Source organism: Acipenser ruthenus, chromosome 46 (assembly GCF_902713425.1).
Source record: "Acipenser ruthenus chromosome 46, fAciRut3.2 maternal haplotype, whole genome shotgun sequence".
In the NCBI taxonomy this organism is placed as follows: domain Eukaryota; kingdom Metazoa; phylum Chordata; class Actinopteri; order Acipenseriformes; family Acipenseridae; genus Acipenser; species Acipenser ruthenus.
This window is the reverse complement of record NC_081234.1, coordinates 6453474-6481290: the sequence shown is the minus strand read 5'-3', so window position 1 is coordinate 6481290 and position 27817 is coordinate 6453474. Positions and strand designations below refer to the sequence as shown.

Below are 27817 nucleotides of genomic sequence, written 5' to 3'. Positions count from 1 at the left end.
ATGAACAGGAGTCCATGCAGGTCATTACAGCAGAATGTCACTGCCACGATTTCGCTATGCTCGCCGACCTTTAACTCGGGGTGACGTCACCTTGTTGTCAGCTGAGCATTGCAAACAGCAATGGAAGGAGCCGGTTTTCAACCACGTTCTGTAACATCGTGATACAAATATTTACTAATGATGGACATGGAGCCAGACGCACAGGTTACCGATAACACCCCGGCAGATCATGTAGGTAGTATTCGTCCTAAACATGCAACATTCCTTGAAGAAAAAACGAAGCAGGCAGAAAGAGACAGCGACTCCACAAAACAAAAATCAGCAGGTAAGATGTTCTTTTGAGATATGCAGTTTTGTTGAGGGGTATTCGGTACATGTGTAATAAAGGTGTTTCTTGTCCCTGTTATTTTATTGTGATGTGTACGTTACAGTGAACATTTCTTATGACAATGTACTGTACGTTACCCAGCCGTCATGTTTGGTCAAACTATCACTCACTTACTATCAGAAAGCGAAACGGCCTGCACATTGTACGTCAAGGGTTTGTAATATATTCATCATAATTTGATACTACACCGGTACTGCAAGCTAGGACGGGAATAAAAACTCCACAATATGCGTTTTATTTTAGAATTCAAACAACAGTGACATCAAGGAATTTGAATTTTGTACGCCATACCACAGTACCATATTGACAGGCATATAGACTACAGAGATAGGACAGTACTTTTCAAATACACATTAGCTTCTGCACAAATTGAGTAAAATAACTTTTTTGAAAACAAGTTTTTGTTTATGATTTTTTTTTTTTTTTTTTTTTTCATGAATGTGGTTTGATGATGCCTTGGTGTGAAATAGATTATCTAATCCCTTACAAATATAACACTATAGTTGTTAATGTGGCCAATTTTATTAACATGAGTGTAAGGGGACCTGTGTTCTACTGGTGTGACGTGTGACAGGATTGCATGAGTCACAAAACGTTGTTCACTCTCTCGGAATACAGCACTTTGAACTTCAGCACTGTGACTGAAAGTGAAACTGACCAATCAGCAGCATTGGTAGACAAGTACCAGTGTATCAATTAACTAAGGGGGTTCCAGACGCCTTAAAATAGAAATTAATTGATAGCTTGATTTTTTTTCCCCTATCATTCTTATTAATTTCCTGTAGTCTTGTATTATTATTATTATTATTATTATTATTATTATTATTATTATTATTATTATTATTACTTTGTTTACTACTACTTGATCTTATATCTTTCTTTCTGTTTTAACTGGCATGTAAAGCGCTTTGAGATACATGTCTGTGGTATGAAAGGTGCTATGTAAATAAAATACATTTAAATTGAAATTCAATCCGTTGCCCAGTTTTGCTTACAAAATCGAGGCTCCTTCAATGTCAAGACATTTGTTTCAGAGGTAAAAACCTTTTTTTTTTTTTTTTAAAACAAATTCTTGTTCCTAGGAATTCTGATTGACTGTTTTGATGTTATGGGTGATGCGCTTGGTTTCTGGGATTACAGAATTGCTGGGGTCTTTTAATTGATCTAAAGAGAGGCAGATCTAAATGATTTAAAATAGCCCTTTGTAGATTCAGGTTCACACATCCAACCCTTGACTTCTCCACCCACAGCTCACCACCTCCTCCCCTGTGTGATTGGTTTCTTACTGATGGTGACCTAGTATTTATAGCCATCCACACTGGGGAGAGAAGCCCCTTGCCAGCCAAGCTTGCATTGTATCTGTATTAAACTGCCTGTGACTACAGGACTAAAGTTGGCATGTGTCCTGTCCAAGTTGCCAACAGGCAGTTAAATAAGTGTAGAGCCAAGTCCTTGGCTCTGACCCCTAGTCCAAGCTGGGAGCTGGTGCTTTTTCAAACTATGCAGCTAAACTAGGGCACTCAATTCTAAAAAGGAACAAGGGATCAGTCCTTAGGAATTACTGTAACTGTTATAGTGTATTTGTGTTTAAACAAATTTGACCTTTACAACTGTTTTTATAGTTTTGTTTTATATATGCACGTCGCTTTAAGGTTTCTTGACACACCGATCACTTTTAAAAGTCTGTTTATGTTGTAATGTAAAACATGTTTTTTCTATGTCCTAGGAGGGTCATGTCCTGTTTCAGAGCCTGGCACAGAGAGCAAAGCTGCCAACTGTGCTCCAGAGCGAGGTATAGCTCCAGACATACAGTCACGAAGCCCCAAATCGCATTACGCTATGTCCCGGGATCCTCAGCCCCATGATGAGCTCGCCAAGCTTGCAGGAGCAGAGCCAGCTGAAGCGCTCAATATCCAGACTCGAGACAACGCTAATCCACCCAGATCTCACCAGAGCAAACTGAATAATCACACTGACTCTTCAGCTAACGCACAATGCCAACCGCAGACAGCACCTGAGCAGGTGGGTGGGACACCTTTTATTCTAAATGTGGCATTTGTAAACTGAAGTTCTGTTTTAAATTATTTGTAAGATTTTTTAAAAGCTTTCTCAAAATACCAACACTTTCTAAAACCTATAAAAATAAAATAAATAACACATTTTTTTAAAATCACTAAATAGGACTGTCACCGCTATTTCACAGAAATACAATACAGAGACTAGCATTGTTAGATGTTTGAATACTGTAAACTAAATGGTGTTGAGTCATGTTTTAATAAAACTAGTGTCACTTGATTAGTGTCCAGCTATGTATAAGTTAGGAGAGAGGCAAGTTTGTTTTGTTAACTGAATTGAACTATACTAGATTTTCTTTATTGTCTTTCTTTTTGTTGTTTTTGTTTTGTTCAGTGTGTATGTCGGTCATGACCAAGAAATCCACTGTTGCAAATATAAAAAAAAAAAAATCCCTGATTGTACGCTAGAATAATGCATCTCTTTGTGATACAGTGGGCGTTTCATTACAAAGCAACCCTGTGCTGTGCTCAATACATTTTCAAAGGCTGACTATTTTAGAGCTGAAGAGTATATCATTGTTTCATCTTCAGAATTATTATTAATCTCTGTGGATAACCTACAGTTGTTTTCCTTGAGTTATGTTTAAGTGTGTGTGTGTGTGTATAGATAGGGTCTTGAAAGTAAACTGAATGAAAGTAAACTCAGTTTTCAATGGTTTCAATAAATGTGTGCACCTGCTATCTACACCCTCAATCTGGCCAATAATACAAGGATACAGCACAGTGATGCAATACTCATATTTGTATGGTTCTAAAGTCTTCAAAATGGTACTATAAATGGAAAAAGGCTACATGTAGCAAAAATACAGATTTAAACGTCCAGGGGAACATGGGTTAACATAGTGCTTGTTTTTATGTTATTTTAAGCAAAATGCATGCATGCAGCAGCTTGCTCAGTCATTCAGTCTCCTCTGGCTTGAGACTAAAATCAGTGCTTTGTTTAAAACTAAAATGCTCCTAGTAAAAATGCCCATACTTGCTTTGAAATCTGCCTCACCTTTGTCTGGATGCATTTGTTGGTACAGTAATTTTGCCTTTATGACCAGCATGCTGCTTATAGGAGTGCATGTCTGGTTCCATTGCACGCATGTTTGAGTGATTGCATACTTGTGGCCGAAAGTGTGGTGTCCGGTTGTCCTTTTAGTAGATCAGATACTAGAAATTGCTACTAAATTCTGCTGAGCTAGTTTTTCGGTTTGCAACGTTTATATCTGCTTAATCATACTCTGTTAATGTCACCCTCTGCTTATTGTCACCATATGGAAATGTCTGTAGCACAACAGCATACATGACACTGACATGTTTACAGCTTTCTACACAGGGATGGAAGTAAGGCTCCCATTGCATAGCAGTTTGATCCAGTCCTGATTTTTCTATGTCTGATAAGTAGTGTTCCACGTTTGTGGTTTATTTAGAATTTTACCGAAAATGTTTTAACTGGACGTCAGTTTTTACTGATTTATACCCGATTTTTTTCTATTATTCAATATTTTCCAGGTACTATTTTTTAGGAAATGCACAATACTTTGATTAAAATGCTATTTTATTTTGACTCCAACATTGTAATAAACAGCCCTACACTGTATTCTAGAATACAGCAGATAGATGTCAGAAGATGAAATAATGTTCAAACGTGGTTCTCTGTCACTTCACAAACACATTATCACCTGATTATGTTGGCCAGTCAAAGTCTGATTATTGTGGCAACTGCTAGTAACTACTAGCTTGATCAAAAACTAAATTGAAATACTTACACGAAAATATAATATGTTTAGTGGATGAGGAATGGGGAGAATATTGAATGTTGAGAAATATACAAAAAGCAAAATAGCAGAAGTGGGTCAGATGAGGCAGAGGATGCATAGCATTGCAAATACTGCTGCATTGAGGTACATGTTCTCACTAAAAAAAAATCCCTGAAAAATAAGCGACACATTAAACTAAAACAAGAAAGTGAACTGAGAGACAAGCAATCCATTTATCCTGCTTTTACACACGCTTTAATAAAAAGAAAGTGCAGAATAGCTGTTAATGAGTTTGTCAGAGCCGCGCTGTGTTTTGCTGGACAGCCACTGTTTATTGCAGAGAGGCATGTATTGGTGACAGTGTTGTCTGTCCATCAGCTAAAACACTGTCTAACATCGACAATCTTAATCGTAAATATTTGACAGATAATGGTTTTAGTTGGTAAACTTATGGAACGCATTGATTGGAATAGCCAGTGTGATCTTTGAATCATCTCCCGATGGCATGCACCGTCCAGTTCTGTCAATTTTCATTTTTTTTCATTTTTTTATTGTTTTAAAGCCGATTAAACCTGGCTCATTCTGTGCTGGTGTCAAGTTCATACCTTCTGTAGATCCTATTTCCGTCAGCACATCGATTGGCCAAATGTTTGCAAAGTACCAGCTAACTTGGGATGTGGCTTCGATTTGCACAGATTCTGCTTCATCATACATGCCAGGCTCATTAAACTTAAATAAGAACCCAGAACTGCTATGCATCATATTCCACGTGTAAAGTGCCTTTACTGGATGCGCCACTCGGGAGTCCCCCTGCTTCTATTTTATGTATTACATAATTATTACTTGTGTAGTATATGTACTATGTAATAATAGACTGTATATTGAAAATAAATGTTATTAATGAACTCTATTGTAATCAATGCAATTCCTAGTATTCTATTATATTCCACAGCAAACCAGACACATTTGCTGAATCAACACGTGTGTTTCTGCTTGTTTTGCCAGGGTGTTGGTGAACTTCTGATAAAGTCAACCCTGCTTGTTGGGAACATTTTTGCTCAGTCTGATTGAAGAGCTATTAAAAGAGTTTGAGCTGGTTTATTGCAGCGTTTTTGAAAGAAACTTGATCAGTTTTGCAGAATGGGAGTGAATGCACTGCTGAAGTCGTGGAATAACGTCTGCAGTATCATAGCTTTCCTGTCTTCTGGACTGCCAAACCACAGTTACCAACATTATCATAAGTCATAACAAAGCTATTATATTAGATATAGATTTTCATTTAAATGTATTAAAGATGAAATACAATACACAGGAACAGCTGTATTAAACTTTGGGAAAGCACACTCCCCTCCCTGTTTGAAATGGTTCAGCCTAGCAGTCAAAACACTTCCTTCTTAATAGCTGCTGGAAAGTAGGTTAATGCTGGACAGTACTTGATGCCGTAGTTGCTTTGATGTCACATGAAGGAGATAAAGTCCTGCTATGTTTGATTAACATGCTCTCATCTGTTTGTTGACTGCAGCCTGAGTTTCTGCATCTTAAGGGCATTGCTTTCAAAATTCACCTGATGATGAATTCAGTACTGGGAATTAATTATATCAGGGTCTTCTGCAATATTTAGTATTTGGTGGCGCCCACAGTTGCAGTACATTGTTAGAAGTTTGTTAAAATTTATTTTGAAATCTTTTAAAGTCTGTTTAATGTGATCTACCATCTCTTTTTGTTTAATATCCTAATAATTATGTTCAGTATGATTCTTTATTATTGTTTCTGCTTTGATCATAGTTTGCTAACTCTTCCAGAACAAAATGCTTCTGAAAAGACTGTACAAGGCTGATTGATTCACCTATGGGCATCAGTGCACAAACGCAACGCTGTAATGCAGACAATGAGCTACTGTAGCAGCAGTAGAGTCATACAGAACACACTCTAATAGGATATTATACGAGTAACAATTTAAATGTAAGGGAAATTAAGATGATAAAAAGTAGACCTATCTCGTTAAAGAACTTTTTATGTGCATATTTTGCTGCATACCAGTTTTTCCTGTTACATACATGAAGCTTGGACCCCCGCTTATATACAGTACTTTTATATCTAGGGGGCACCGATATGATGTATGGCCATACAGAATGGTAATACAGATCCTTAAGTAGAACACAGTTTCTTTTCGGGGGGGGGGGGGTGTCATGTTATTTCGTCACAATATTAACCAATGACAAAACTGCATTTTTATTGATTATTTCAGCATTTAATTCGATAGGATTTATTAAAAGGCTTTATTAAATATGACGTACATTATGCTGTCATTTTGTTTATTTTTAAATGTAAGTATAACAATGACTTTTTTTGTATTTGTTCAGTTGACAAAGATGTCTGCAAGGGACCAGGCTGAAGCCTCTCCGTCTTCCACCAGCTCTTTTGAAATCATTGACATGGACACCGTGCCGTCTCTATATGAACCTGTCCAGCCCCACTGGTTCTATTGCAAGCGGGCAGACTCCAAAGACACCTGGCTGCCGTTCAGCAGGGAAGATTCTCAGAAGCTCGAGGAAGCTTATAACTCCGGTAAGCAGCTTGTGAGGTCCAGCTGAGGATCAACCACTTAGAGGCTTACAGTTAAGAGGTTGAGCTGAACGTTTCGACCATAGAAATAGGGTTGAGAACGTTGAAAATGTTTTTCAGAGATGTGAAGTATGCAGGGTTCTTGTCAGAGCCGTTTTTAACCTTTTCGGTGCCTATTCGGTCTTCTAATTTGCCAATGACAGGACTTCTCATCTTTAATATATTGTTAAACATAAAGGTTTAGAAATATTAAAATAAACTTTAAAATTCAGCTTTTCCACTATAGGTCGTTGTCTTGTGTCTTGAAGCATTATGGCTAAGGTAAACTAAAAGAAATATTAAACCGCATAAAAAAAGGAAAATGTCCTTTTATGGGAATCTCACATTAATTCAGAAGTTTTCATCAATTCTAGTACCTTGATGCACTGCACGCCACTGAAACTGAACAAAATCAGAGTAGAATTGGAAATAAATACAAAAGGGAAATATAAAGAAGACTTTTACTTCTTCATTGAAAATGTATCTTGACACTTGAAGAGTCAACAGTTTACAGGGAAGGTTTAATCTCTTAGACGTAGATTCACAGTTTTAATTATTGCCCACTGTCACTTTTTCAGTCCTCAACAGTTTTCCACTATAAGCCTCAACCCCTGTTGCTTACCAGTACACCTTTATGCAATGACAGTGTTCTGTTGTTCAGGTGAAGACCCGAAGAGTATAATCGTTGCCACAGAGGGGGAGCGGTATGATGTGCGACTGGCAGAGAGGATGCAATACCCGGTCTACTGGGAACAGGCAGCTACAGAGGTCCGGAGGTGCAGCTGGTTCTATAAAGGAGACAAAGATAGCAAATTCCTCCCCTACCCTGAGGACTTCAGTGAGCAGTTAGAGGTGAGCGCTACCAATTCAAAATGAATACCATCACACAGTGATGTTCAAAACATTCAGAGCCTGTGGCAGAGTTGCTGGAATTAAAGGAGATAATTTCAGTATGAATTCTGGTTGAGCAAAAATGTTTATTTCTGAACAGGAGGTGTACATGATCGCAGTGACACTGGATGAGTGGAAGAAGAAGCTGGAGTTTCCTACAGGAGAGACAGTTATTTTGCACAACCCAAAGGTAGGCTTTATTGAGATAGCAGAGCCTGGGGTAAATGAAGGAGCCCTGTTGAGCCATTATGCATGTCTAGAGTAGCGCTTATTCAATTGGGATCAAACTTAGGTTTTGACATTCTATAGCACAAGTTATTGTGAGGATCAGTGTATGGAGGCATCTGCCGGTCAACCTTGCATTTTTACATGTGCATACTATTAGGAAACAGGACTGCTGTGGATATAAATCATGGTGGTGTACTTTTTCATGTTACTGGTGGCTCTAATTTTATATTTGGCATAGCAGGGCATGAATGTCAAAAGGTATACAAGACATTACTGACCATGCAGATCACAGCACAGTTTACTTTTCTTTATATCCTGTGGTGTGGCTGTCTGTTAGCTGTGGTGTCTGGTGGCTGATACACACATTTTCTCTATATTACCATTACAGTATTAACCTTGATGGTTCCTGGTTTGTTTCAGCTAATAATGCAGTACCAGTCGATTGGGCTGCAGGATGATTGGGCGTCTTCTCCCCCAGAGCAGACTCGTCCGAGGACCGTGAAGCGGGGGATTGAGAGCATCGCAGTCGAAATCCCTGAAGGTGAGAGCCACCTTAACAGATTCTTAACAGATTTCAACTCTGCACCACAAGTGTGCTGGGTCAGCATATCTGAAACATTTGGAGTAAGTGAGCCTGCAGGCTTGCTGTCATATAAAATCTATATCCCTGGTGCAGTGGAGGCCCCCAGTAGTTATGCACACACTCGTGCAGATGTGATCGAACTTGGTATGGTCATTCTTTAGCAAACGTTCAAAATCTAGGTGATTTACAATGTATAAACAATTATACAGAATAGGTAAAATAATCAATTTCTTACATGGTTACGTACATGGTTTTCTGTAAACCCTTTACAAGTAGTTTATCCCAATTGTTTTTCTTTTAAAAGGAGAACCTGAACAAGTGGACCACTTAGTCTTCATGGTTCATGGAATCGGGCCAGCCTGTGATCTTCGTTTTAGAAGCATCATTCAGTGTGGTACGTATCATCTTTCTCGTATGATTTCTATTCAAGATCCACCCGCTGAGACATCTACAAGTCCTGGTTAAACGTTTAACACAAAGGCGATTATCAGATCCAACACATTTTAGATCAATTGAATAGACCCCTTTTTCTCCCTGCAGTGAATGACTTCCGGAGTGCCTCTCTCAGCCTGCTGCAAACACACTTCAGGAAAGAGCACGAGGAGGAGCGGATCGGCCGGGTGGAGTTCCTTCCTGTCAACTGGCACAGTGCCCTTCACGGGGATGCCACAGGAGTCGATAGGTACAAAACCGCCTCTCTAGCGGTTCATCTTCCTGCAAACTCCTGCCAACTCCTACCACAGGAGGGCTTGATCTTTGCATTTCAGTAAACTAGACAAGTGGCCCCAAATAGAATTCCAGTCAAAGCCGTTTAATATCAGATTGAAATGTCCTGTTTGTTGTTGTCACCCTTAATATCACTCACATGTATCAGTCATACAACAGGTGTCCTTAATTTCATTTGGCTAATCAAAGAGTCATGGGGATGTACTTTGTTGTGTTAGCGATGGCTCTGGTTTCCATGCTTGTCTCTTTTACACCGCAGTGACATTCAGAGGATAACGCTGCCTAGCATCAGCAGACTACGGCACTTCACCAATGACACACTGCTGGACCTGTTCTTCTATAACAGCCCCACCTACGCCCAGACCATCGTGGACACTGTCTCCTCTGAGGTGAACCGCCTCCACAGCCTCTTCCTGCAGAGGAACCCGCAATTCAGAGGGGCCGTGTCTGTGGCAGGGCACAGCCTAGGTCAGTACCAGGACCTACAGCTAAGGACAAAAGTTTTGCATCACCTAGATTTTCTAGGATTAAGACATTTAATTAAAAAATATATATATATATGTATGTCTCAACATAATTTTAGATATTTTATTTTACATCCTGTAATTCAAAGAAACTACAAAATTATATTGCAAAAGTCTAGCAGAAGTCATTATACAGTCAGCACTCACATATCCGACCTTATAAAATTTTGACTTCAGTGACGGTTAAACGTGTGTGACGCATATCTGATTATTTCATTATGGCCCGTTCCAACCCTGTTTTTCAGGGAACACAGAAAAATACAATATAAAAAATATAGCTGAAAGGACTGTGTTAAAATAAGTAGGCTTCCATTTAGATGTACTGTATTGGTTTTGTTAGTGCAGTACTATATTTTCAACAGACTATTTTAATTCAGAACGATGTGATTCTGAAAATATCACTTGCCAAAACTAGAGACGACATGTTAACTGTAATGCAATACATACTTTTAAATCCAGTAAGTATTGTAGCAGTATGTAAAATTTCCCATTAACAACCTAACAGCAAAATTAAATCTAAATGCTATCCATACACAGAACTGTGTAAAAATTTAGCAAAACCAAAAGATGAAAAAAAAACAAAAAAAAAAGTTTCCAGAATTAAAACAGTATCCAGTCAGTATTCAAAATTGCAGAATATAGTGCTCGATAAGGCCCTAATGTCAAAGTTCACTTGCAAATGAAGATGCACAAAAACAGCTAAAGGTCACAGATAAAAAACCGTATCTAGAACTGTTTAATGATTAACTGTTACCTTTCCCTAGCTTGTCTCATTCGCTTTGTTTTGGCTGCATTTTCATCAACTGGAGGAAGCGCTGTGTAACTGCACAATATAAGACAGACTGATTTGGCATTAGAGATTTTTTTAAACGCGGGCTGTGACGGATATTCAGATAAATTGTAACATTGAAGAGATGGGCTTTGTATCAGAAAACTGGTGACGGAGTCAGAAAGTGCATTAATTTGTTACATATATATATGTAATGGGGATTGATTTTATTCTTAACAGAAGGGCGGTAAAACGCGACTGACGTGTATCTGGGTAACGGATAACCGAGTGCTGACTGTAGTAGTACAGCATTTTATGTTGGATTTCAAAATGTCACATGTTTCAATTGTCAGTTTTCGTTAAGTATATGGAAAGCTACAAAGCAGTATGTAATTCAATATGTTAACGTAACATTATTCAGCAGGTTTCATTCGACTTTATGAAGTGAGTTAATTCTGTGGGGTGACGCAAAATCTTTGGCCATAGCTGTACATATGCACACACTTTACATTGCTCCATATGTCTAGGAAACCGCATATCCAATTGGGATTAAACTTCGTATTAACATTATTTATACAAGTCACATTGGAACCTATTGGCAGCAACTACAGTCATAATTTTGCTGCAAGTGTCGATCTCGCACTTAGAATGTCAATGACAAAGCATTCTAAATGTTTAAACCTCAGTTTGGTCTATAAAAACAGATCACGTTTGTTAATATCATATTTTGTCTGTTATTTTATATTTTGATTTAATGTCTCGCAATATGTTTATAAGTGTTCGGTGGCTACCTCTAAGTTGAGAGTGTACTTTGTCTTGCACTCTTTGTGACACTGAGCGAGAAATACAATCTTGGTTAGAGGCAGCCACCAAACACTTAAAAACATACAGCAGAAGTTATGAAGAGTTTTAGATTCAGGCTGTCTGTCTGTACATCCGTCCTTTTGTATGTCTCATTTTTTTACATGATGTTGTTTGAGCTGATCTTGTACAGGGGGACATACGAAGAATAACCCATTCATGGATATGTCATACTGCCTTGGAATCCCATTTCAGGGAGCCTTGCATTGCCATTTCATATTACATGCTGCTTTATACATTGAGTTAATGTATATCCTGGCCATCAACTTTTCTGTCGTTGTGACAGGATGGTCGAGACCAGGAAGTTGACACAGACACCCCAGTACTGCGGGATGAAGCGCTGCTGCGCATATTTAAATTAAGAAATAAATAAAACGGACAGACAGAAACACAGCTCGCAGAGCCAAAATCAAAAGCTAAAACAAAACAACTCCGAATACAAATGCTGACACCAACAGGTACCATGCTGGTCCTTCCAGCATGAGTAGCAATTGTTATTTCCTTTTTCAATTTCTTTCTCCTTCGCTCTCTCTCCTTCTCCCTAAACACCCACCCCGTTCAGCCAAAGCTGCAGGTTTTTATAAATGTGACCATCTCCAAATTAGCAATAAATTAATCAATCTGGGCTACGACAGCCAATTTGTCAATAATTCATACGCTGCCGACCACGCATTCTCACGAGATGTAGTCTGGCACAGATGAACTGCAAACATCGCCCCTGCCAAACCACATCAAACGATAACAAACTGATACAACACATCGTGTTTTTGAACCCCAAACAATACATTCAAATCAGAACAATAAACCATGATTTTAAATAAACACCAAACAAACTACAGCAGGGGTCTCCAGCCCTGGTCCTGGAGAGCTACTGGGTCTTCTGGTTTTCGTTTCAATCGATCTCTGTTACTTAATTGCTCCAATTATTGGCTTAATTAATCAAGATTAACAGGTGTTCCAGATCTTTAGACATTGATATGAAGACACCTCGAAAACATGGAGCTCTCCAGGACTAGGGTTGGAGACCCCTGACTTCCAGTGTGATACAATAGTGTGCCACCCCTCTTACAATTCAGCCCCCAAATCCAACAGTGTTATCTGCAATACAATACGCATTCCAGCTAGATCTAGAGTAGCGGGGTTCCGAAAAATATAATGTTACACGTCCCCACGTGCTGCTACAGCTGCGTAAATAACAGACCTGTCATTTTTTTTTTCATTGTTAACAACATCCTGACAACTTTTACACTTATAAATGTAAAGTATGTTTCAAAGGCCTTATCAAGATGTCTGCTGTAGTGCACTGGGGTTTGAGATCAGGGGTGTGTCCTCTGATCACTGCGGGAAGAGAGATTAGAAAAAAAAAAATACAAGTGCTCTGGCTTTTATGTTCCATATGACATAATTGCTGCTGAGTTATCTGTTTGGCAATGTGGGCAATAGTCCTTACACTATCAACTATAATAATAATAGTTGTAGCAACACATGGGGACGTATAATGCTATATTTTTCGGAACCCCGCTGCTTACTCTTTTAAGCCTTCAACTGTACTTAAAATGTATAACTTTGTTTTTCCCTTCTAGGTTCTCTGATCCTCTTTGACCTTCTAACTAACCAAAAGAGTACTCAAGACAGTAGTAACCCTCAAGAGGTAAGAAATATTCATATCTGTAATTCGTTACAGAAAAACACCTACCATCCGAATGCAGGGAGTTTGTTTCAGGGTCAATGAAAATACATTTAGAAGCTCCAGTGCGCCATCTAGCTGCCTGTGAGTGGCGTTACAAACTTGTATTTCGCCATATGTATATCACGCTTACTTGTGCTTTTATATAGAACTGCTTATTAAGTTGTAATGAAGCTTTACCACAAGTAATTGAGCGTATCATAATCTGGGGGGGATCTGAAGGAACTCAGACAGCTTGTCAGGCCATCTGTGTGTGTGTGTCACAGTAGCATTGATCCAACTGTGGACAAATGTTTGCATTCTTTAGCAGGTTGCTGAGAGTTTCATTATGTGGGGTCTGTCTGCGTCTGCCACTGTATGTGCACACTGTGGATGTAGGTCATTGGCGTGTACTTTGTTTGCTTCTTTTTGTATTTCTCAGGTGAAAGTAAGAAGTGCCTCTCTCAGAGAAGAAGCTCAAAGCCTTGATGAAGCCCTTCAGAAGATGGGGCTGTCAGAGTATATCAGTGTATTCAGAAAAGAGCAGCTGGACATGGAGTCCCTGGTAGGGGTCCTTTGTGTTACATAAACCCATGTTTGGTGGCTATGAACCATACTTTCAGAGTGTTTACAGCAGTCTTTTAATTAACTCCAAGCTGAAAATGTAATGTACAAAAGTGAGAAACAAACAACTTGGGAGCGATTTAAGATACCATCACTTACATTAGTTAGATTAGCTAGATGTTTGATACTAGTTTTCTAAAGACTGTAGGTGTTTTTCTCCTTTAAAAAAACAGGAGTTAGTTAAAGACTGAAATAAACGCTTTGAAAATACGGCCCTGCATGTGTATGTGCCATGATTCCATAGTGATACCCAGAGCAGATATTTTAGAACCATATCCAGTCATGTTGTCTATTACCCAACACAGGTTAATGCCAGTCTTAATGTGTTAAAGGATGTGAGGTGTTAGAAATAACCTGGCAAGCAACTGTAATTTCTGCTCCCTCTGCAACTGTGAATTAGTACCGGTAAGTGGAAGATCTGTGTATAAAATACCAATTACAGAAGAAATAGAAATTACTACTGCACACTCCTGGTGGTCATTTTTCAGACCACCTCACTGCCAGGTCTTTTCAGAAACAGACCCAGTGGTATAAAAAAATGACTATTTGTTCAAGAACAGTTAGTAAATAATTAGAAACAACCAAAAAGACGTGATAGAGGACACACATAATATGACATTTAACAGGTCGGGAATTACCTGCTAAATGTAAAGAATTACATGTGTAGATGAAATAAAATATTACTTTTCATTGTGCTACTCTTCCTGCTGGTTAAACTGTCCTTGTATAAAATGCGTATCTTGAGAAATGAAGGTCAACAGAGAGGCAATCTCCAAAAGAAGTATTCTAACGCAACAAGGGGGCATGCTTTGAGAAACGAGACTTTGCTCTGCGCTCAAGGGTTTCATCCACCTGTGCGTTTTCTTTATTCCAGGCCTTGTGTTCAGAGAACGATTTAAAGGAAATTGGAGTTCCTCTGGGACCCAGAAAGAAAATCCTCAGCTTTATGAAGAAAAGAGCTCTTCAGCAGGTACAGCGTTTGTGATCGTCCTGTGGTAGTACATTTCTATACCAGGGTTTTGTGCTTAGGTTTTTTGGGGATGGTCAGCCCGCCCAAATGTCTCTCTTATTTGATTTCAAAATATTTTTTTAGTGCATTGATCACTCAAGTAAACAAGACTGAAAAATACTGCAACTACCCTTTAGTATGTTAAACAGTCCTTTTTTTTTTTTTTTTCAAACCCTGATCTGTACTGTAAAATATTGTAAGACTTGTGATCTACAAGTACACAAGTATCTAACTTGAATTCCTATTCCCATCCCCAAACATTTAAATGGCATTCTGTGTCTCTATGGGGTATTTAATGCAATTTGTGGATGATATTGTTGGTACCTAAACCTGCCCAGAACCCCACTTTGGAAAAGAGATGTGATATATACGGGGCTGGAATAAAGTCCAAATGACTCATCTGTGACCTCAAACAATCATTGTTATTAGACATGTGATCTGCACATATGGGCATCAACAGGCCCCCCTGCAGATGCATTTTATTACATCATTATGTTCCCCATTGTTTGTCAAAATATCATATCAAAGAACAATTAACACATTAATACATTGCCCTCCCCTTCTTTCCCCTGCAGGAGAGCAGTGTAAAAGCCCAGCTGCAGACAGACAGTCTCCAGGGGCCCAGAGTAGAGTGTGGCTCCCTGGAGTCGGGGGTGCTCAGCACAGGGGGGAACCCCCCCATCCTGAGACCCCTCTCCAGCAGCAGCATCAGCCCAGTGGACTACGAGTACTTTGATGTGGGAATTGGACAGGTAACCGACTCGTCCAGGTCAGGCTGGACTGCTCCAACAGAGCTGGCTGCTAGTCTTCATTCCCGGACCATATAATGACGTTTTTGCTAATACTGTAATGTAGAATTTAAATGTTGCCTCACTGTTTTTAGCTCATTTTTTTCCCCAATCGTTTCATCCACCAAACCCCAAGAAACAGATTTTACCAAGCCACTAAGCCCTCGAAGTAAGGACCAGCTTGGAAAATCTCTGGCAAGCTCAAAATGACGACTGGTGAAGAATTGCCTTGTTCCATTTGGTTTTCGCTAGTTTATTCAACTTACACATTTCATCCAAAATATAGGAATTAAGGATTCAGTTCTCTTTATTTTAACAATCTACATTTTTAAAATGCCTAATTTCAATGATTAAGTTTGTTGAGTCAAAGCTTGTAAATTGCGCAAGACGTATAATTTTTGGAACAGCATATTTATCAGGCAGCAGTTTAAAAATCACAGGGTATTTGAATTTGTCTGTGTTTCAATATCCCAGTTTGTGCTGTGAGCCTTAGTGATGTCAATATATTGTTTTGTGTCCCCAGTATAAGTGGGTTGAAGAATCCAGTGCTAACAATGGTGGTTTCCAGCTAAAATTGCTGCTAATATTTAAAAACAACATAATCAGCTGAAATTAAAACACCTTCAATTTCACCTTCATCCATTGTATTACTACCTTAACCAGTGCAGAAAATCCCAAGTCGATCTAATTTATTCTCCAATCCTGGGGAGCTCCTGAAGAGCTTGTGGAATGGGACTCAGCAGGGCCGCACAGCTAATAGCCTTCCTGTTTTTGTTCCTTGCCTACCTGGAAAGCTGAACTTGGGAACTGGCACAGGGCAGGTTGGTGCAGTGTGTGGCAATGGTTCTTATCTGCAACTTTGGACCCTCCCCATCGTCTACTTTGTCTATGAAGAGAGGCCATTCATTTCTGTGTCGCTCATGACAACCACCATTATTCTTAGAATGTGTTGTTGTTGTTGTTCCAATTATTTTAAGCAAAAAACTATTATTAATAATGAAATAAATCATTCGATGTGCTATTTTGGAAAGAAGAATATGTACTAGGAAACATGGATTTTCAGTTAAAAAATGGTTCCACCCCAGATGACAGAAAGCCTTTGAATGCCTTAGCCCGTTCCTGTTTCACTTCCTAGGTCAGTGGTTTTCAAACTGGGGTACGCGTACCCCTGGGGGTATGTGAGCTCTCGTTAAGGGGTACACAAGAAAAATCCTGTAAATTTTACCACATTGTAGTACTTTGTGACTTAGAAATCAAATCAACAATGTTGCATCCTTTAAAATGAAACCACAGCCGTACTGGTGTACGTTTCCTTTCTGCTGGGCGAGGTTAACGCTATGAATACAGCTGGCTGCTGACAGTGAGTGAGCGTTGAGCACACATATGGCTAGGGTTGCCACCTGGCCCCATAATTCCGGAACCCTTTGGGACGGGAGGGGGTTTTTAAGTTGCCCTTAAACTGAAAGAAATAAACATGTGAATTGAGCACATAATACAAATCTTACAAAATAAAAAAAGCATCTTGAATAAATGTGTGTAGGTTTGCGTCATTTGCAGTGTGCAGTAGTTCATTTAAATTAGGTTTCTTTTTCTCATCGTACTAGTCCGGTATGCATTGGCCCCTAAAAGACGTGAATTTTGCAATGACCCCTCAATTTCCTGATTTCCGCAAAATCCGGAATTAGGTAGACCCCTAATTATTACCCTAAATCAGATGGGGGTACGCGGTAGACTAGATTATTTGGAAGGGGGTACAGGGCCTAAAAAGTTTGAAAACCACTGTCCTAGGTAATTTCATCTTAGCAGTGTCTTTGTGAATACAATTACATGTGTGCTTCTTTTGGTTTGTGCTTGTATAAGAATACTGCCCTTTGTTTCCTTCCATAGAAATACCATATACCAAGGCATGGGCCTTTCTTTACTGTTTGTCTTACACTGTTGCTGTTTTCCAAATGCACGCCAATATACAATATACTGCGATTATATTACATTTTAGATTACAGTGATTAGTAGGCTGCATCCTAGTACCTCAAGAACTGCTTGGGTACCATGAAGGCAACCAACGGTGGTGTTTTCTCTACCCAAGAAAAAGAAAACTTTGGTTATCACCCCTGGGGGGAAAAAGGGTTGTAGCTTTGCAATAATACATCCAATATATTTTCTAATAAAAGCATTAGGAAAATATGGATTAGGAGTAAAGACAGGAAAACAGCTAAAGATGAATCTTGAGTGAGTTACTGCTAACACATTGGACCAACAACTATATATTCTGCACCATACCCCGTGAGCATACAGGCACTCTCCATTTTAAAATTCTGAAATGCTAATGTCTTACCGAGAATGGTGCTTTAACATCACGTTAATTATAAGGAAGACCAAATTAGCATTGGTGACCTGAGTTCAAATCTACCTCCGGTCACAAAATTGGTTTAAGTGGTTTGGTGGTCTCAAACAAGCCCCCAGTTAACCAACTACCACACAATTCGACACAGATCCAGCCCCCTGCTTGAGAGCGGCTCAGGTCTGAATGGTAGCTGAGAGTGGTATCTCTCGTTTCGCTAATTATAACTGATTTTTGTAATGGTTATCAAATGGTGCTTGTGCTACAGTGTTAGAGAAACCAGTGTTATTTTAAAGGCTGCAGTGAGTTTACCTGTTTGTTTTATATTTCTTTGCTTTCTGCAGGTTTCCATCAATTACCCCCAGCTGGCCTTTGAGCCGGAGACCTTCTTTGCCTTTGGCTCGCCCATCGGCATGTTCCTCACAGTGCGGGGGCTCAAGAGAATCGACCCCAACTACAGGTTCCCTACCTGCAAGAGCTTCTACAACATTTACCATCCTGTGAGTTGGAATAGGATTACGAATTGATGTGTTGACCTCAACAATACAGTTGTAGCTGTCCCACCTCTTCGGTGCTAGACCCTTCTTGTTTGACTGCAGCCGCCAAGAATATCAAGGGGCTAGAAGTCTGTTCAGATTTAAAACCGGTTTTGAGCAGATGCTGGAAAATAGTTTGAAATCAATGAAATATAAACTGGTTTCAATCGGGAGTCTTGTTAGCCCCAGTTAGGATTGCCGCTATCTGACAGAAATTGGTCTCTTCAAAGGAAGTGACACAAAGAGCATTTATATCTGAGCTGTTGAGGCTTGTCGGGCATCAAGCCTCCCAAACGCTTGTGGTAATCCTGAGATCGCCATGGATAGGGGGTTAGTGTAATCCAGGGTGATTCCCCAGTGTTGTAAAATATTCAAGCTGTAGCTTATCCCGGCAGGGTACTGGTTGATCAAATTCCCCCCCATAACAAGTAGATTTGCATCTCGTCTAGTTCCTTCATCAGTGTAATCGTCTACTTTTATATATTTTACATTTGAAATCTATGACCTCAAGCAGTCTGTGCTTCAGATTTGTTGTGTCATTCGTTTAAAACTCGGTTTTAGGTCAAATAGATATCCATCATTACTTATTGTTCTGTTTGCCCCCCCCCCCCCCCCAATGAAGTTTGACCCAGTGGCCTACAGGATTGAGCCGATGATTGTCTCTGACATGGAGATCGAACCCATGCTGATACCGCATCACAAAGGCAGGAAAAGAATGCACCTTGGTAAGAACCTTCACCAGCATAGCTATATGTGGCCTAGTAAAAATAATTAAGAAATGATTACCTGAAATCCGAACCCTACTGGCCAGACACTGAACACATTCAGAGTGGATGAGGGGCAGAAATGGTCTCTGTTCTCAGGGATCGGTAGCCCGCCCACCTCTGCTCTGGATTGCTCGGTGTAAAAGCGATTCTGGCTTTAGGCTTGTGAGATCGGAGGATGCTCACACTCGTGTGGGGACTCGCTGCGGTGAGAAGAAAAACATAATTGGACGTTCCAGATTGGGGGAAAATACATAAATAAAATAATAATTGGTCACTCCTAAATTTAAAAAATATATATATATAAATGATATATTTTATATATATATATATATATATTGTTTACATTTAAATCTTAATCTAATTAGTGATCAATCAACTGATTGTTTACACATCATAGCTTAGCAGTATTGTGAGGTTGCAGGTTTTATGTTTTGTTTCCTATCTGTCTTTCTCATGCAAAAGGGTAAAAATGAAAGGAAGGGACTCTTTTAGACTTCTGCACATGTTGCTAAATTCTCGTACACTGTGAAATCAATAGCTTTATTGATACGAAACTAATTAGACGGGAATCAAAATAAGTTTGCATGATAATTGTATTATCCTTCCCTCCTGCACAGCTCTTGTACATTGTGATTCAGACTTATATAATTCCTCCATTAAAACAGCAACAGCCAAATCTTATAAACCCACATTGTGCAACACTTGAGTAGTTTAAATAAAAATTTAATCCAATATTTTACTCTGAATATTTGCAGAGTTGAAGGAAAGCCTGACTCGTATGAGCACAGATTTGAAGAACAACGTGATGGGCTCTTTGCGTACAGCCTGGCAGTCCTTCACCCGGATCCCCATCCCTGCACTGCCCCCGCAGGTGGAGGGACAAACTGCAGCCGAGATCCAACCCCTGGACAAAGAAGGTAGGAGAACTATTATTTTCATTTTTATGCCTGATCTTCAGTGGGACCAAAAATATTCATATATGTGTAACAAACACGCCTTTAGCAAAAATGCCAACTTTAACGAAAAAGTTATCTCCCTGAACTAGGAGGCTGTGTGGTCCAGTGGTTAAAGAAAAGAGCTTGTAACCACGAGGTCCCCGGTTCAAATCCCACCTCAGCCACTGACTCATTGTGTGACCCTGAGCAAGTCACTTAACCTCCTTGTGCTCCGTCTTTCGGGTGAGACGTAGTTGTAAGTGACTCTGCAGCTGATGCATAGTTCACACACCCTAGTCTCTGTAAGTCGCCTTGGATAAAGGCATCTGCTAAATAAACTAATAATAATAATAAATAAACAAATAATAATAATAAATGCCGAAAACATTTAATAAAGGGGGAAAGGCGTGTCAACAGCGCAAAAGGATGCGGGATCTTTAAGTTACAATTACAAAACAAAAGGAACGATAATCGATCATTTAAACCAGATAATGCATTTACTGATTCTTCATAGGTGAACAAACACACACACACACAAACACACAGAGTGTACAGACAGACAATGAGCACTTCAGCCTTGATCAAGATAAACAGGTATATTGAGCAGTAATTAAAGTCCCGAACAGAGCAAAACCGCGGAGAAGAAAAAAACACTGCATAAAAACAAAGTAGCAAATAAAATAAAATAAAAAAACAATCCAGTGAAAAAAATAAATGGAAACGATCTCACCACTCCTGGGTACCCGCTTGCTTGCAGATTCCTTGATCCAGCGATGAATAAAAAAGTTCAGCCAGTCCAAACGATATCCAAAAATCCTTTATCAGCTATGACAATTTAACCAACTCGCCAAACATTTAGCATTCATCACTACCTCAAGATCGATAATCACATGCTAAACAACAGCTTGGGGCTGATAACAAACATCCTGACTTCTGAAAAAACTGAACGAAAAAATAAGTTTCAGATTGCCAAACAGGGCTCCCTGTATCTGTTCCATTCATAAAATAACAAATGCTTCCAAAGACCATAGATAGTACAGATGCACAGCTTCGGCAACAAGGGCCTGTGGAGAAGACCTAGGAAAAAATATCAGAACTCCCCATCCTGGCGCAACCTAGCAACCTTTTATAGGAAACCAAAAACGAAATCTCCCTATAGAAAAGACGCAACAATAAATCACTCAAACTTGCAGAAAAGGACAAAATAAATAGAAAAAATAGAAACTGAAAACCTGGCCAGGTTTTAGTGCTGTCCAATTAAGAACACCACATGGTACGCTTATTGTACCATATAGAAATATATTTTTATTTGAATTCATGCGGCAGGTGCCACATATGTATACAGACTTCTAGAAACTAGATAGTGAAATATATAATCTTTAACAACGGCAATGAGTGCCTGTATAGTCTACTACTGTAGACAAACTAACCAGAAACGTGAAACATCAAATCGATTTCATTTGGGACCCCAGTTAGGATTGGTGGCAGTACTTGGGCTCTCCAACTCATGCTGATGGTGGATGTAGCTAATGAATGTCTACTGCGAAGGACACAAGGCGTTTTTTTTTTTTGAAATCTCCGACTGCAGAAGAAGACTACATAGACTGAACGTGAAGGCTGTAAATATATTGTCAGGGAAGTAATTTTATAAATAGCAATTCTAGAAAAGCGTGATACATACAGGTGATCTTTGGCTTCTGTGCAATGTCTGGTCGCAGACTGGAGTGTAGAGTGTAGACTGCAGAGGGAACTGTCTGTAGCCACAATTTGATATTGGAACGAGACGAGATTAAGTTTTTCAGACTGGTTTCATGGTGCAGGTGGAAATGTGGCTGTTAAAGTCGTATACAACCAAGATCCACAACCCTACGACAAGCAGTTCTCTTGCAAGTTTTTAAATGGCTCTACCTTTAAAAGGTGATTTGTTGGGGCTATTTTTTACTTGCTAAATCCTGATTTTCAATAGCACTAAAATAAATATATAAAAAAGTGAAATCACTGTTCCAATCCAGTTTGAAATTGTGAAGCGTATGTGAATATGTTTTGGTGCCAGCATATGCATGAGATCTCTAGCTGCATGAGTAACTTCATGGGCAGCTGCTGTTTCTGCTTCTAACAGAATGTTTTTGGTGGCTCTTTTTGTCATGCAGCAGAAAGGGTTAAAGTGAAAAAGTCTCAGTTTTGGAAAAATGTTCTGGACTGGCCAAAAGTAATGCTTTTTAAATTCACCCAAGGTAAGCGAGGTAACAGACGTGGTAATATAAAGGTTAGTGACGCTGGCTTAATGGTTGAAGTGCTGCTTTTATTTTCTGGAAGCTTTTTCATTCCAGAATATTGCATTATAATGAGTTTATAAGTTTAATTTGAACTGGACTGGCTATTTTACTCAACATTTTTTTAAAGGAGAAAAATGCCTGTTAATTTTACAGAACTGGAAGCAAACAAATAAAGGCCAATACAAAAGTATCATAGAAAAACTAATTTAACAAACATGAACAACTTCCTATTGTACCGTGCACAGCATGTCTGTAATTCTTGTACAAGAGTGATGCGTTGATTTAAGAATCTAAATAATTGCAATATGATTATATGTGTGTGTGTTAAAAGTGACAGTGAATAATATTTGGCGTTATCCTAGATGCAACATGAGTTTGTAAAAACTCACATTGGCTGTTGCGGAGCATAAACTATTATGTGATACATCAGACAAGGATACAAGGACATTGAAATAAATATGTATCTGGCAAGCCATTGCTGTGGGGTTGGGTGTGAATGGTATGCATACTATAACAATACATTATAAATTAATATGAACTATACATAGATTCAGTAGAGGTGAGAGTAACAGGAAGTATTAGGCTATATATTTTCTTTCGATTTATAGCTGAGGAGGTAAAGGTGTAATTTCTGATTGTTAGAGTACTAGTCTGCAATGAGTTTGACCCATGACATTACGGATAGTGAATGATAATTAACAGATCAGATCTGTCAAGGTCTGTCAAGTTGTTTGTTTGCTTAGCGTGGATTTACATTTTTGAACTTTTCCCCTAAGTTTTTTCTCTAAGTTTGCAGTTATTCTTTGCCCTTCTGAATTCTGTTTTCTCAAATTAATTGACTTTCCTGATGAAATTTAAACACCCCATGCACATCTAGAATCCCACATCCGCACTGAATTTAACTAAAACCTTATGACGGCTGTAGCTATAACCTAAAAAATTAGTAAAAGAACTCAGAACAAAATACTAAAAATATAATGAAAGTGTGAGGGAAAGGTAAAACAGAAATAATAAACGTGCATTTGGTGCTTATCTTTATTGCATATAAATGTATGTAATAAAACCATGTTATTAAATTATACTGCAGCGCTTGCAATAACAATAAGTTGTACTAACTTAAAGGGAGATGTTTTGGTTCTGACCTCGACTGTATTATTAATGTTAAACTGTGATAATGCGTAATCTCTTGTCACATATTGGATCTTATTTTTTGGTCATCATTTTTGCTTTAATTTGCAAAGTAAAATAGTTTTACCATTGCAGGTGTCAACATTCCATCAAATGCAACATTATATCTTTTGGTAGATTATTTTAGCCTTCCATTCTAAAATAGAAATAAATTGAAGAAAAAAAAAATGTATTCTGGTATTTGCCGTGCTGTCATTTGCCACTGGGATCCCAGTTCGTTTTGCAGGCTGGGAGAACTGGGTTTCTCCAGCTCGCTCTGATGTAATTACTTAAGGAGCATCCAGTCCATAGAGGCAGGTGTGAAACCTCTAACTACTGAAAGAAATGAGTCGGAGATCTTTGAACTCTTTGTACATTGCACATGAACCATTGGGAGCCATAGTTTGATAGCTTCACAGAGTCTTACAGACTGGTTTAATGGTGCAGATTGAATATTTTATCAAAAATGAACTTTGGGATCATCCACAGTCTTAGTCCAAGTACACATCAAGGGGGAATAGAAAAAAGAATAATAAAAATACCAGTGCAACTGCACTGCACTTTTTATTCATTCAACATGTACTTAGAACAAAATTATATTCTCGCAAAATTAACTTTGTTAAATACATGTTGTTAAGGTCTGCAGTCCCATCCTTGCAATCACATAATTGTGTGCATGTACTACATTATAGCTACAATTTAACAACATATACAGATGAGCCTGCATATCGAAGTGTCCAATTTTTTTTTTTCTTTTTGGTCGGATGTCATTTTTAACCGTAAAATATCAAGAAGAGATGCATAGCTTTTGTTTAAGTTCTACATCATCAGCATTAATCACCTGTTGTCACCTAAAGCCTTTCTGTGTGGTTGATGTTTTGTAACGTAGTCTATTCATTTGATCTAAGCAGCTGTGGATATATGAACGATGAAAATGAAAGGGCCAGAGGTTATGAAGATCAAACCAACAGTGCATGGTAGTCTCTTTAGTTGATCTTTAAAATATATGAAAAAAAAGGTTGTATTTAGATCTGCCGCTTTTAAGATCAGTTGAATAGACCTCGGAGCTTCAGCTTTTCATTGCTTCACCAACCCGTTTTCAAAAAGAATGCTGCCCTCTCTCACTGGTCATGTATAATTCAGCTGCCTTTTATCATCGACGCAGGCGATAGAACAGAAGAGCCCTACAGCCCCTCGAAGCAGGACGAAGAAGAGCATATAAAGATCGGGATGCTGAACGGAGGCCGGCGCATTGACTATGTCCTGCAAGAGAAACCCATCGAGAGTTTCAATGAGTATCTTTTTGCACTCCAGAGTCACCTCTGCTACTGGTAAGACTGGGACTCGTCCTCTTTCATTGCTGTAGTGCACGTGGGAGTCAGTGATCGACTTCTTCACTGCTAGCTTCTGTGTTTACAGCAAGGGAAGACATATATTGTTATTTTATTGCAACCAGCAATTTATTCCCTGGCGGGGATGAAATTACATATATCTGGAGAATTGCTTATACAATAGTCCTGGAACTCGGAATACAATTTTATAGCATACGTTATCAGATTTTGGGGACATATGGGGGTGTCTGTCCGTCTGTACATCCAGCTTTCTGTATGTCACATTTTAAATGTTGGCATGAACATTGCCATTTCTTATTCTATTCTGTACTGTTGATTTATGTCATGGTCGTCAACTTCTTCAATATACCGATAGCTCTACATTTGAATGTGCAGCTGTGGTGGGAATATATGTTATTGTCATTGAGTAATTTTGCTTTGCAGGGAATCTGAAGATACAGCTTTGCTAGTCCTCAAGGAGATCTACCAGGCCCTGGGAATCAGCTTGCAGAACCCTCAGCAATATTAATCTCAAAAATTGTGGATCGACTCACAGATTCCTCTATGGAGGAGCTGCAGCAAAGAACTATCCTACTGTTCTTTAACTCCTAATCAACAGTCCGTTACACTGCATGAAGGAAACCCGAGGAGTCACAATATTCATAGGTTTACATTCACATTCATTACTGGGTTTCTCCATTTTTTTGGCTGCTATTGCTGTATATTACCGAAAAAGCACCTTGCCTCCACATTGGCAGTCCTTTCAGTTATTTTAATCCTGTTCAAGTGTGAGGGTCTAGCCTCTCCAAATTATCACTACACGGTAACTAACAAAAAATGGTTGTCTTTTTAAACTTGTTCTAACTGTTTAATTTTTTTCTGTTTTCTGTACTTCTGCATGACAACTGTACCAATCTGCCAAAAAAAATCAATTAAAAAAAACGACATTACAAACAATTCCATCTCAACACCTATGCTGACGTCCCATGCCTGCATCAACAACTGTGTTCGGATATTTTAAAAAGAAAAAAAGTACTGCCTTGATTTCTATTAGAGCTAGGTAATTGCATCGCGATTTCTGTGTAACATCATGTGTGACCGCATACAGTAGTTTTTATACACATTTTTAAAGTTAGTCTTTTCTTTCCATCAACCGAAATAGTCTGGTTCCATTCTATGGGCGTGTTACATACCCAGATTTCTCTAAACGTAGCTGTAATGTAGCAATGATCCCCGCCTTTAATTCCTTTAGGGAAGGTGGGGGACAGGGTGGTTATGTGCACACTGTTCTGCAGAATTACCAATATAGTCCTCACTTTTGAGAAACGTCATTCATTTCATAGATATGGAAGCCAGCCTGACACTTAGCCCTCAATCTGATGTCTGTCTTTACCATTGTGACTGAAACTGCCTTGCAACAGGAAGATGCAGCTTTTATATATTACAAAATACTATATACATCTTTTACCACATTGCACCTATCACAGGTCTTGTGTTCTTTCCAAACCATGTAGTGCATTCATCATAGCTTTTATATTTAATTAAAAAAAAAAAAATCCTTCTAAATCTTAACCAGTTTAATAATACTGTATTTTCAATATAAGAGCAATCCAAGCAACTGCCCTCTCAATAGATGTTAGAACAAAAATGAATGGCTTCTCTTATTAAACTTAACCTTTACTGATAGCATTTACCTGCAATTGATCCATTAGCAGCAATCGTGAAAGAAGGGATTCTGTAATCTGAACAGCATTTGATTGTAGTTTACTACAGCTATCTTTCAACTCATTTGGAGTACTGTCTACAATTGACATTACATTCAAAGAAAATTATATATATAATACACACTGCTTGGAAACTTTATTAGGACATTCACCTAATACTGGGTAGGGCCACCGTTTACCCTGATCACAACCTTTTTGTGCAGAGAGGTAGGCGGAGGATCGTGATGATGAATGCGTCCATCAAGTTCATCCCAAAATGTGCTCGATCAGATTGAAATCCTGGGATTACTGTGGCCTGGTGGATGGGGTCATTATTGTCTTGAAAGTAGCCATCGCCGTCAGGGTGCAAGTGCAACAGTGTTGGGTGGATTTGATCTGCAATGATGCCCCACACCAGATCCAATTGGGTCCACAGGTCCTAATATATAGATGCTACTCTAAATCTGCTAAGTATCGCTTACCTGTAAAAATTGAACCAAACCCAAATCCTGATCATGCATGTCTCCTGAGATCCTCAAAACATGCAGCTGTAGATAGTCTCAGCTTTGGGTGACTTGCAGTTGATTGTTCATGTGATAACCATGCATTTTCACCAGGGTGTTCAGTTTTGTTTAAAAAACAAAGCTGAAGGTGCTGCAGGCTCATGGGAGGGGGATGTTATGGGCTGGTGCGTCCCAATGTCAAGTGGCAGCAGGGTTGAGACGTGATCCATGGCAGATTTTGAGTAGTAGATATTAAAAAAGTGCCCATATGTATTGGCACCTTCTATCAGTTATGAGTATGATGCATTAGATGTTTTCTATAAAATTTGCAAACAATACGCACACAAAAAAATCTTTGTTATGATTTGTGTCCTGAGCCATAACAGAGCTTCTTGATGTCATTATTTTATAACCTCATTATTTTATAACCTCATTTTTTTTTACACCTAAAATGTGTCTGTCCACAAAGCTTGCATTCTGATTGAGTGTACAGAAAGCGAAACTGTGGAATAACACAGCAAACGGCCACCAATAAATTATACTCACACTAACCTGTGCTACCCTAAGCCCCTTTGGTTGCATTTCAAGACCGTTTACCTGAAAATACACCACATGAAAAAGTTTTGTTCCTGAGGACAGTGACAAGAATAAAGAGTGCAGTGGTGTAAATGTGCACTTTATTGTATTTTGTAATGAAATTAAATTATTATTATTATTATTTGTCATATATTTACTTTGTTGTGTATACTATAATAAACCTCAACAAAATTGTTTGAA

The 27817-nt window shown here is 38.8% G+C and overlaps 1 protein-coding gene across 3 annotated transcripts; it reads left to right on the top strand.

Moving 5' to 3' along the window:
- Positions 1 to 27817, top strand: LOC117962926 (phospholipase DDHD2-like). Of its 3 annotated transcripts, XM_034919869.2 has the most exons (20): positions 1 to 325; positions 2115 to 2410; positions 6572 to 6776; positions 7474 to 7664; positions 7804 to 7893; positions 8352 to 8472; positions 8819 to 8908; positions 9055 to 9196; positions 9500 to 9708; positions 12978 to 13045; positions 13503 to 13625; positions 14559 to 14654; positions 15269 to 15445; positions 16276 to 16302; positions 18167 to 18322; positions 18981 to 19083; positions 19881 to 20042; positions 22211 to 22294; positions 24669 to 24834; positions 25279 to 27817. In XM_034919869.2, exons 1-20 carry the CDS (start codon positions 178 to 180, stop codon positions 25361 to 25363), a joined length of 2739 nt encoding a protein of 912 aa, XP_034775760.2. In that variant the 5' UTR covers positions 1 to 177; the 3' UTR covers positions 25364 to 27817. The 3 variants fall into 3 exon arrangements, with proteins under 3 accessions (XP_034775760.2, XP_034775761.2, XP_034775762.2); XM_034919870.2 differs by lacking the exon at positions 16276 to 16302 and having other exon boundaries at positions 4 to 325; XM_034919871.2 differs by lacking the exon at positions 22211 to 22294 and having other exon boundaries at positions 6 to 325.

Excerpts from the sequence above, each read along its gene's own strand:
- LOC117962926 (XM_034919869.2), top strand. The coding sequence starts at position 178 with ATGATGGACATGGAGCCAGACGCACAGGTTACCGATAACACCCCGGCA. Across the intron at positions 8,909-9,054 it reads TAGAAGCATCATTCAGTGTG|TGAATGACTTCCGGAGTGCC; the intron begins GTACGTATCATC and ends TTCTCCCTGCAG. Across the intron at positions 13,046-13,502 it reads ACAGTAGTAACCCTCAAGAG|GTGAAAGTAAGAAGTGCCTC; the intron begins GTAAGAAATATT and ends TGTATTTCTCAG.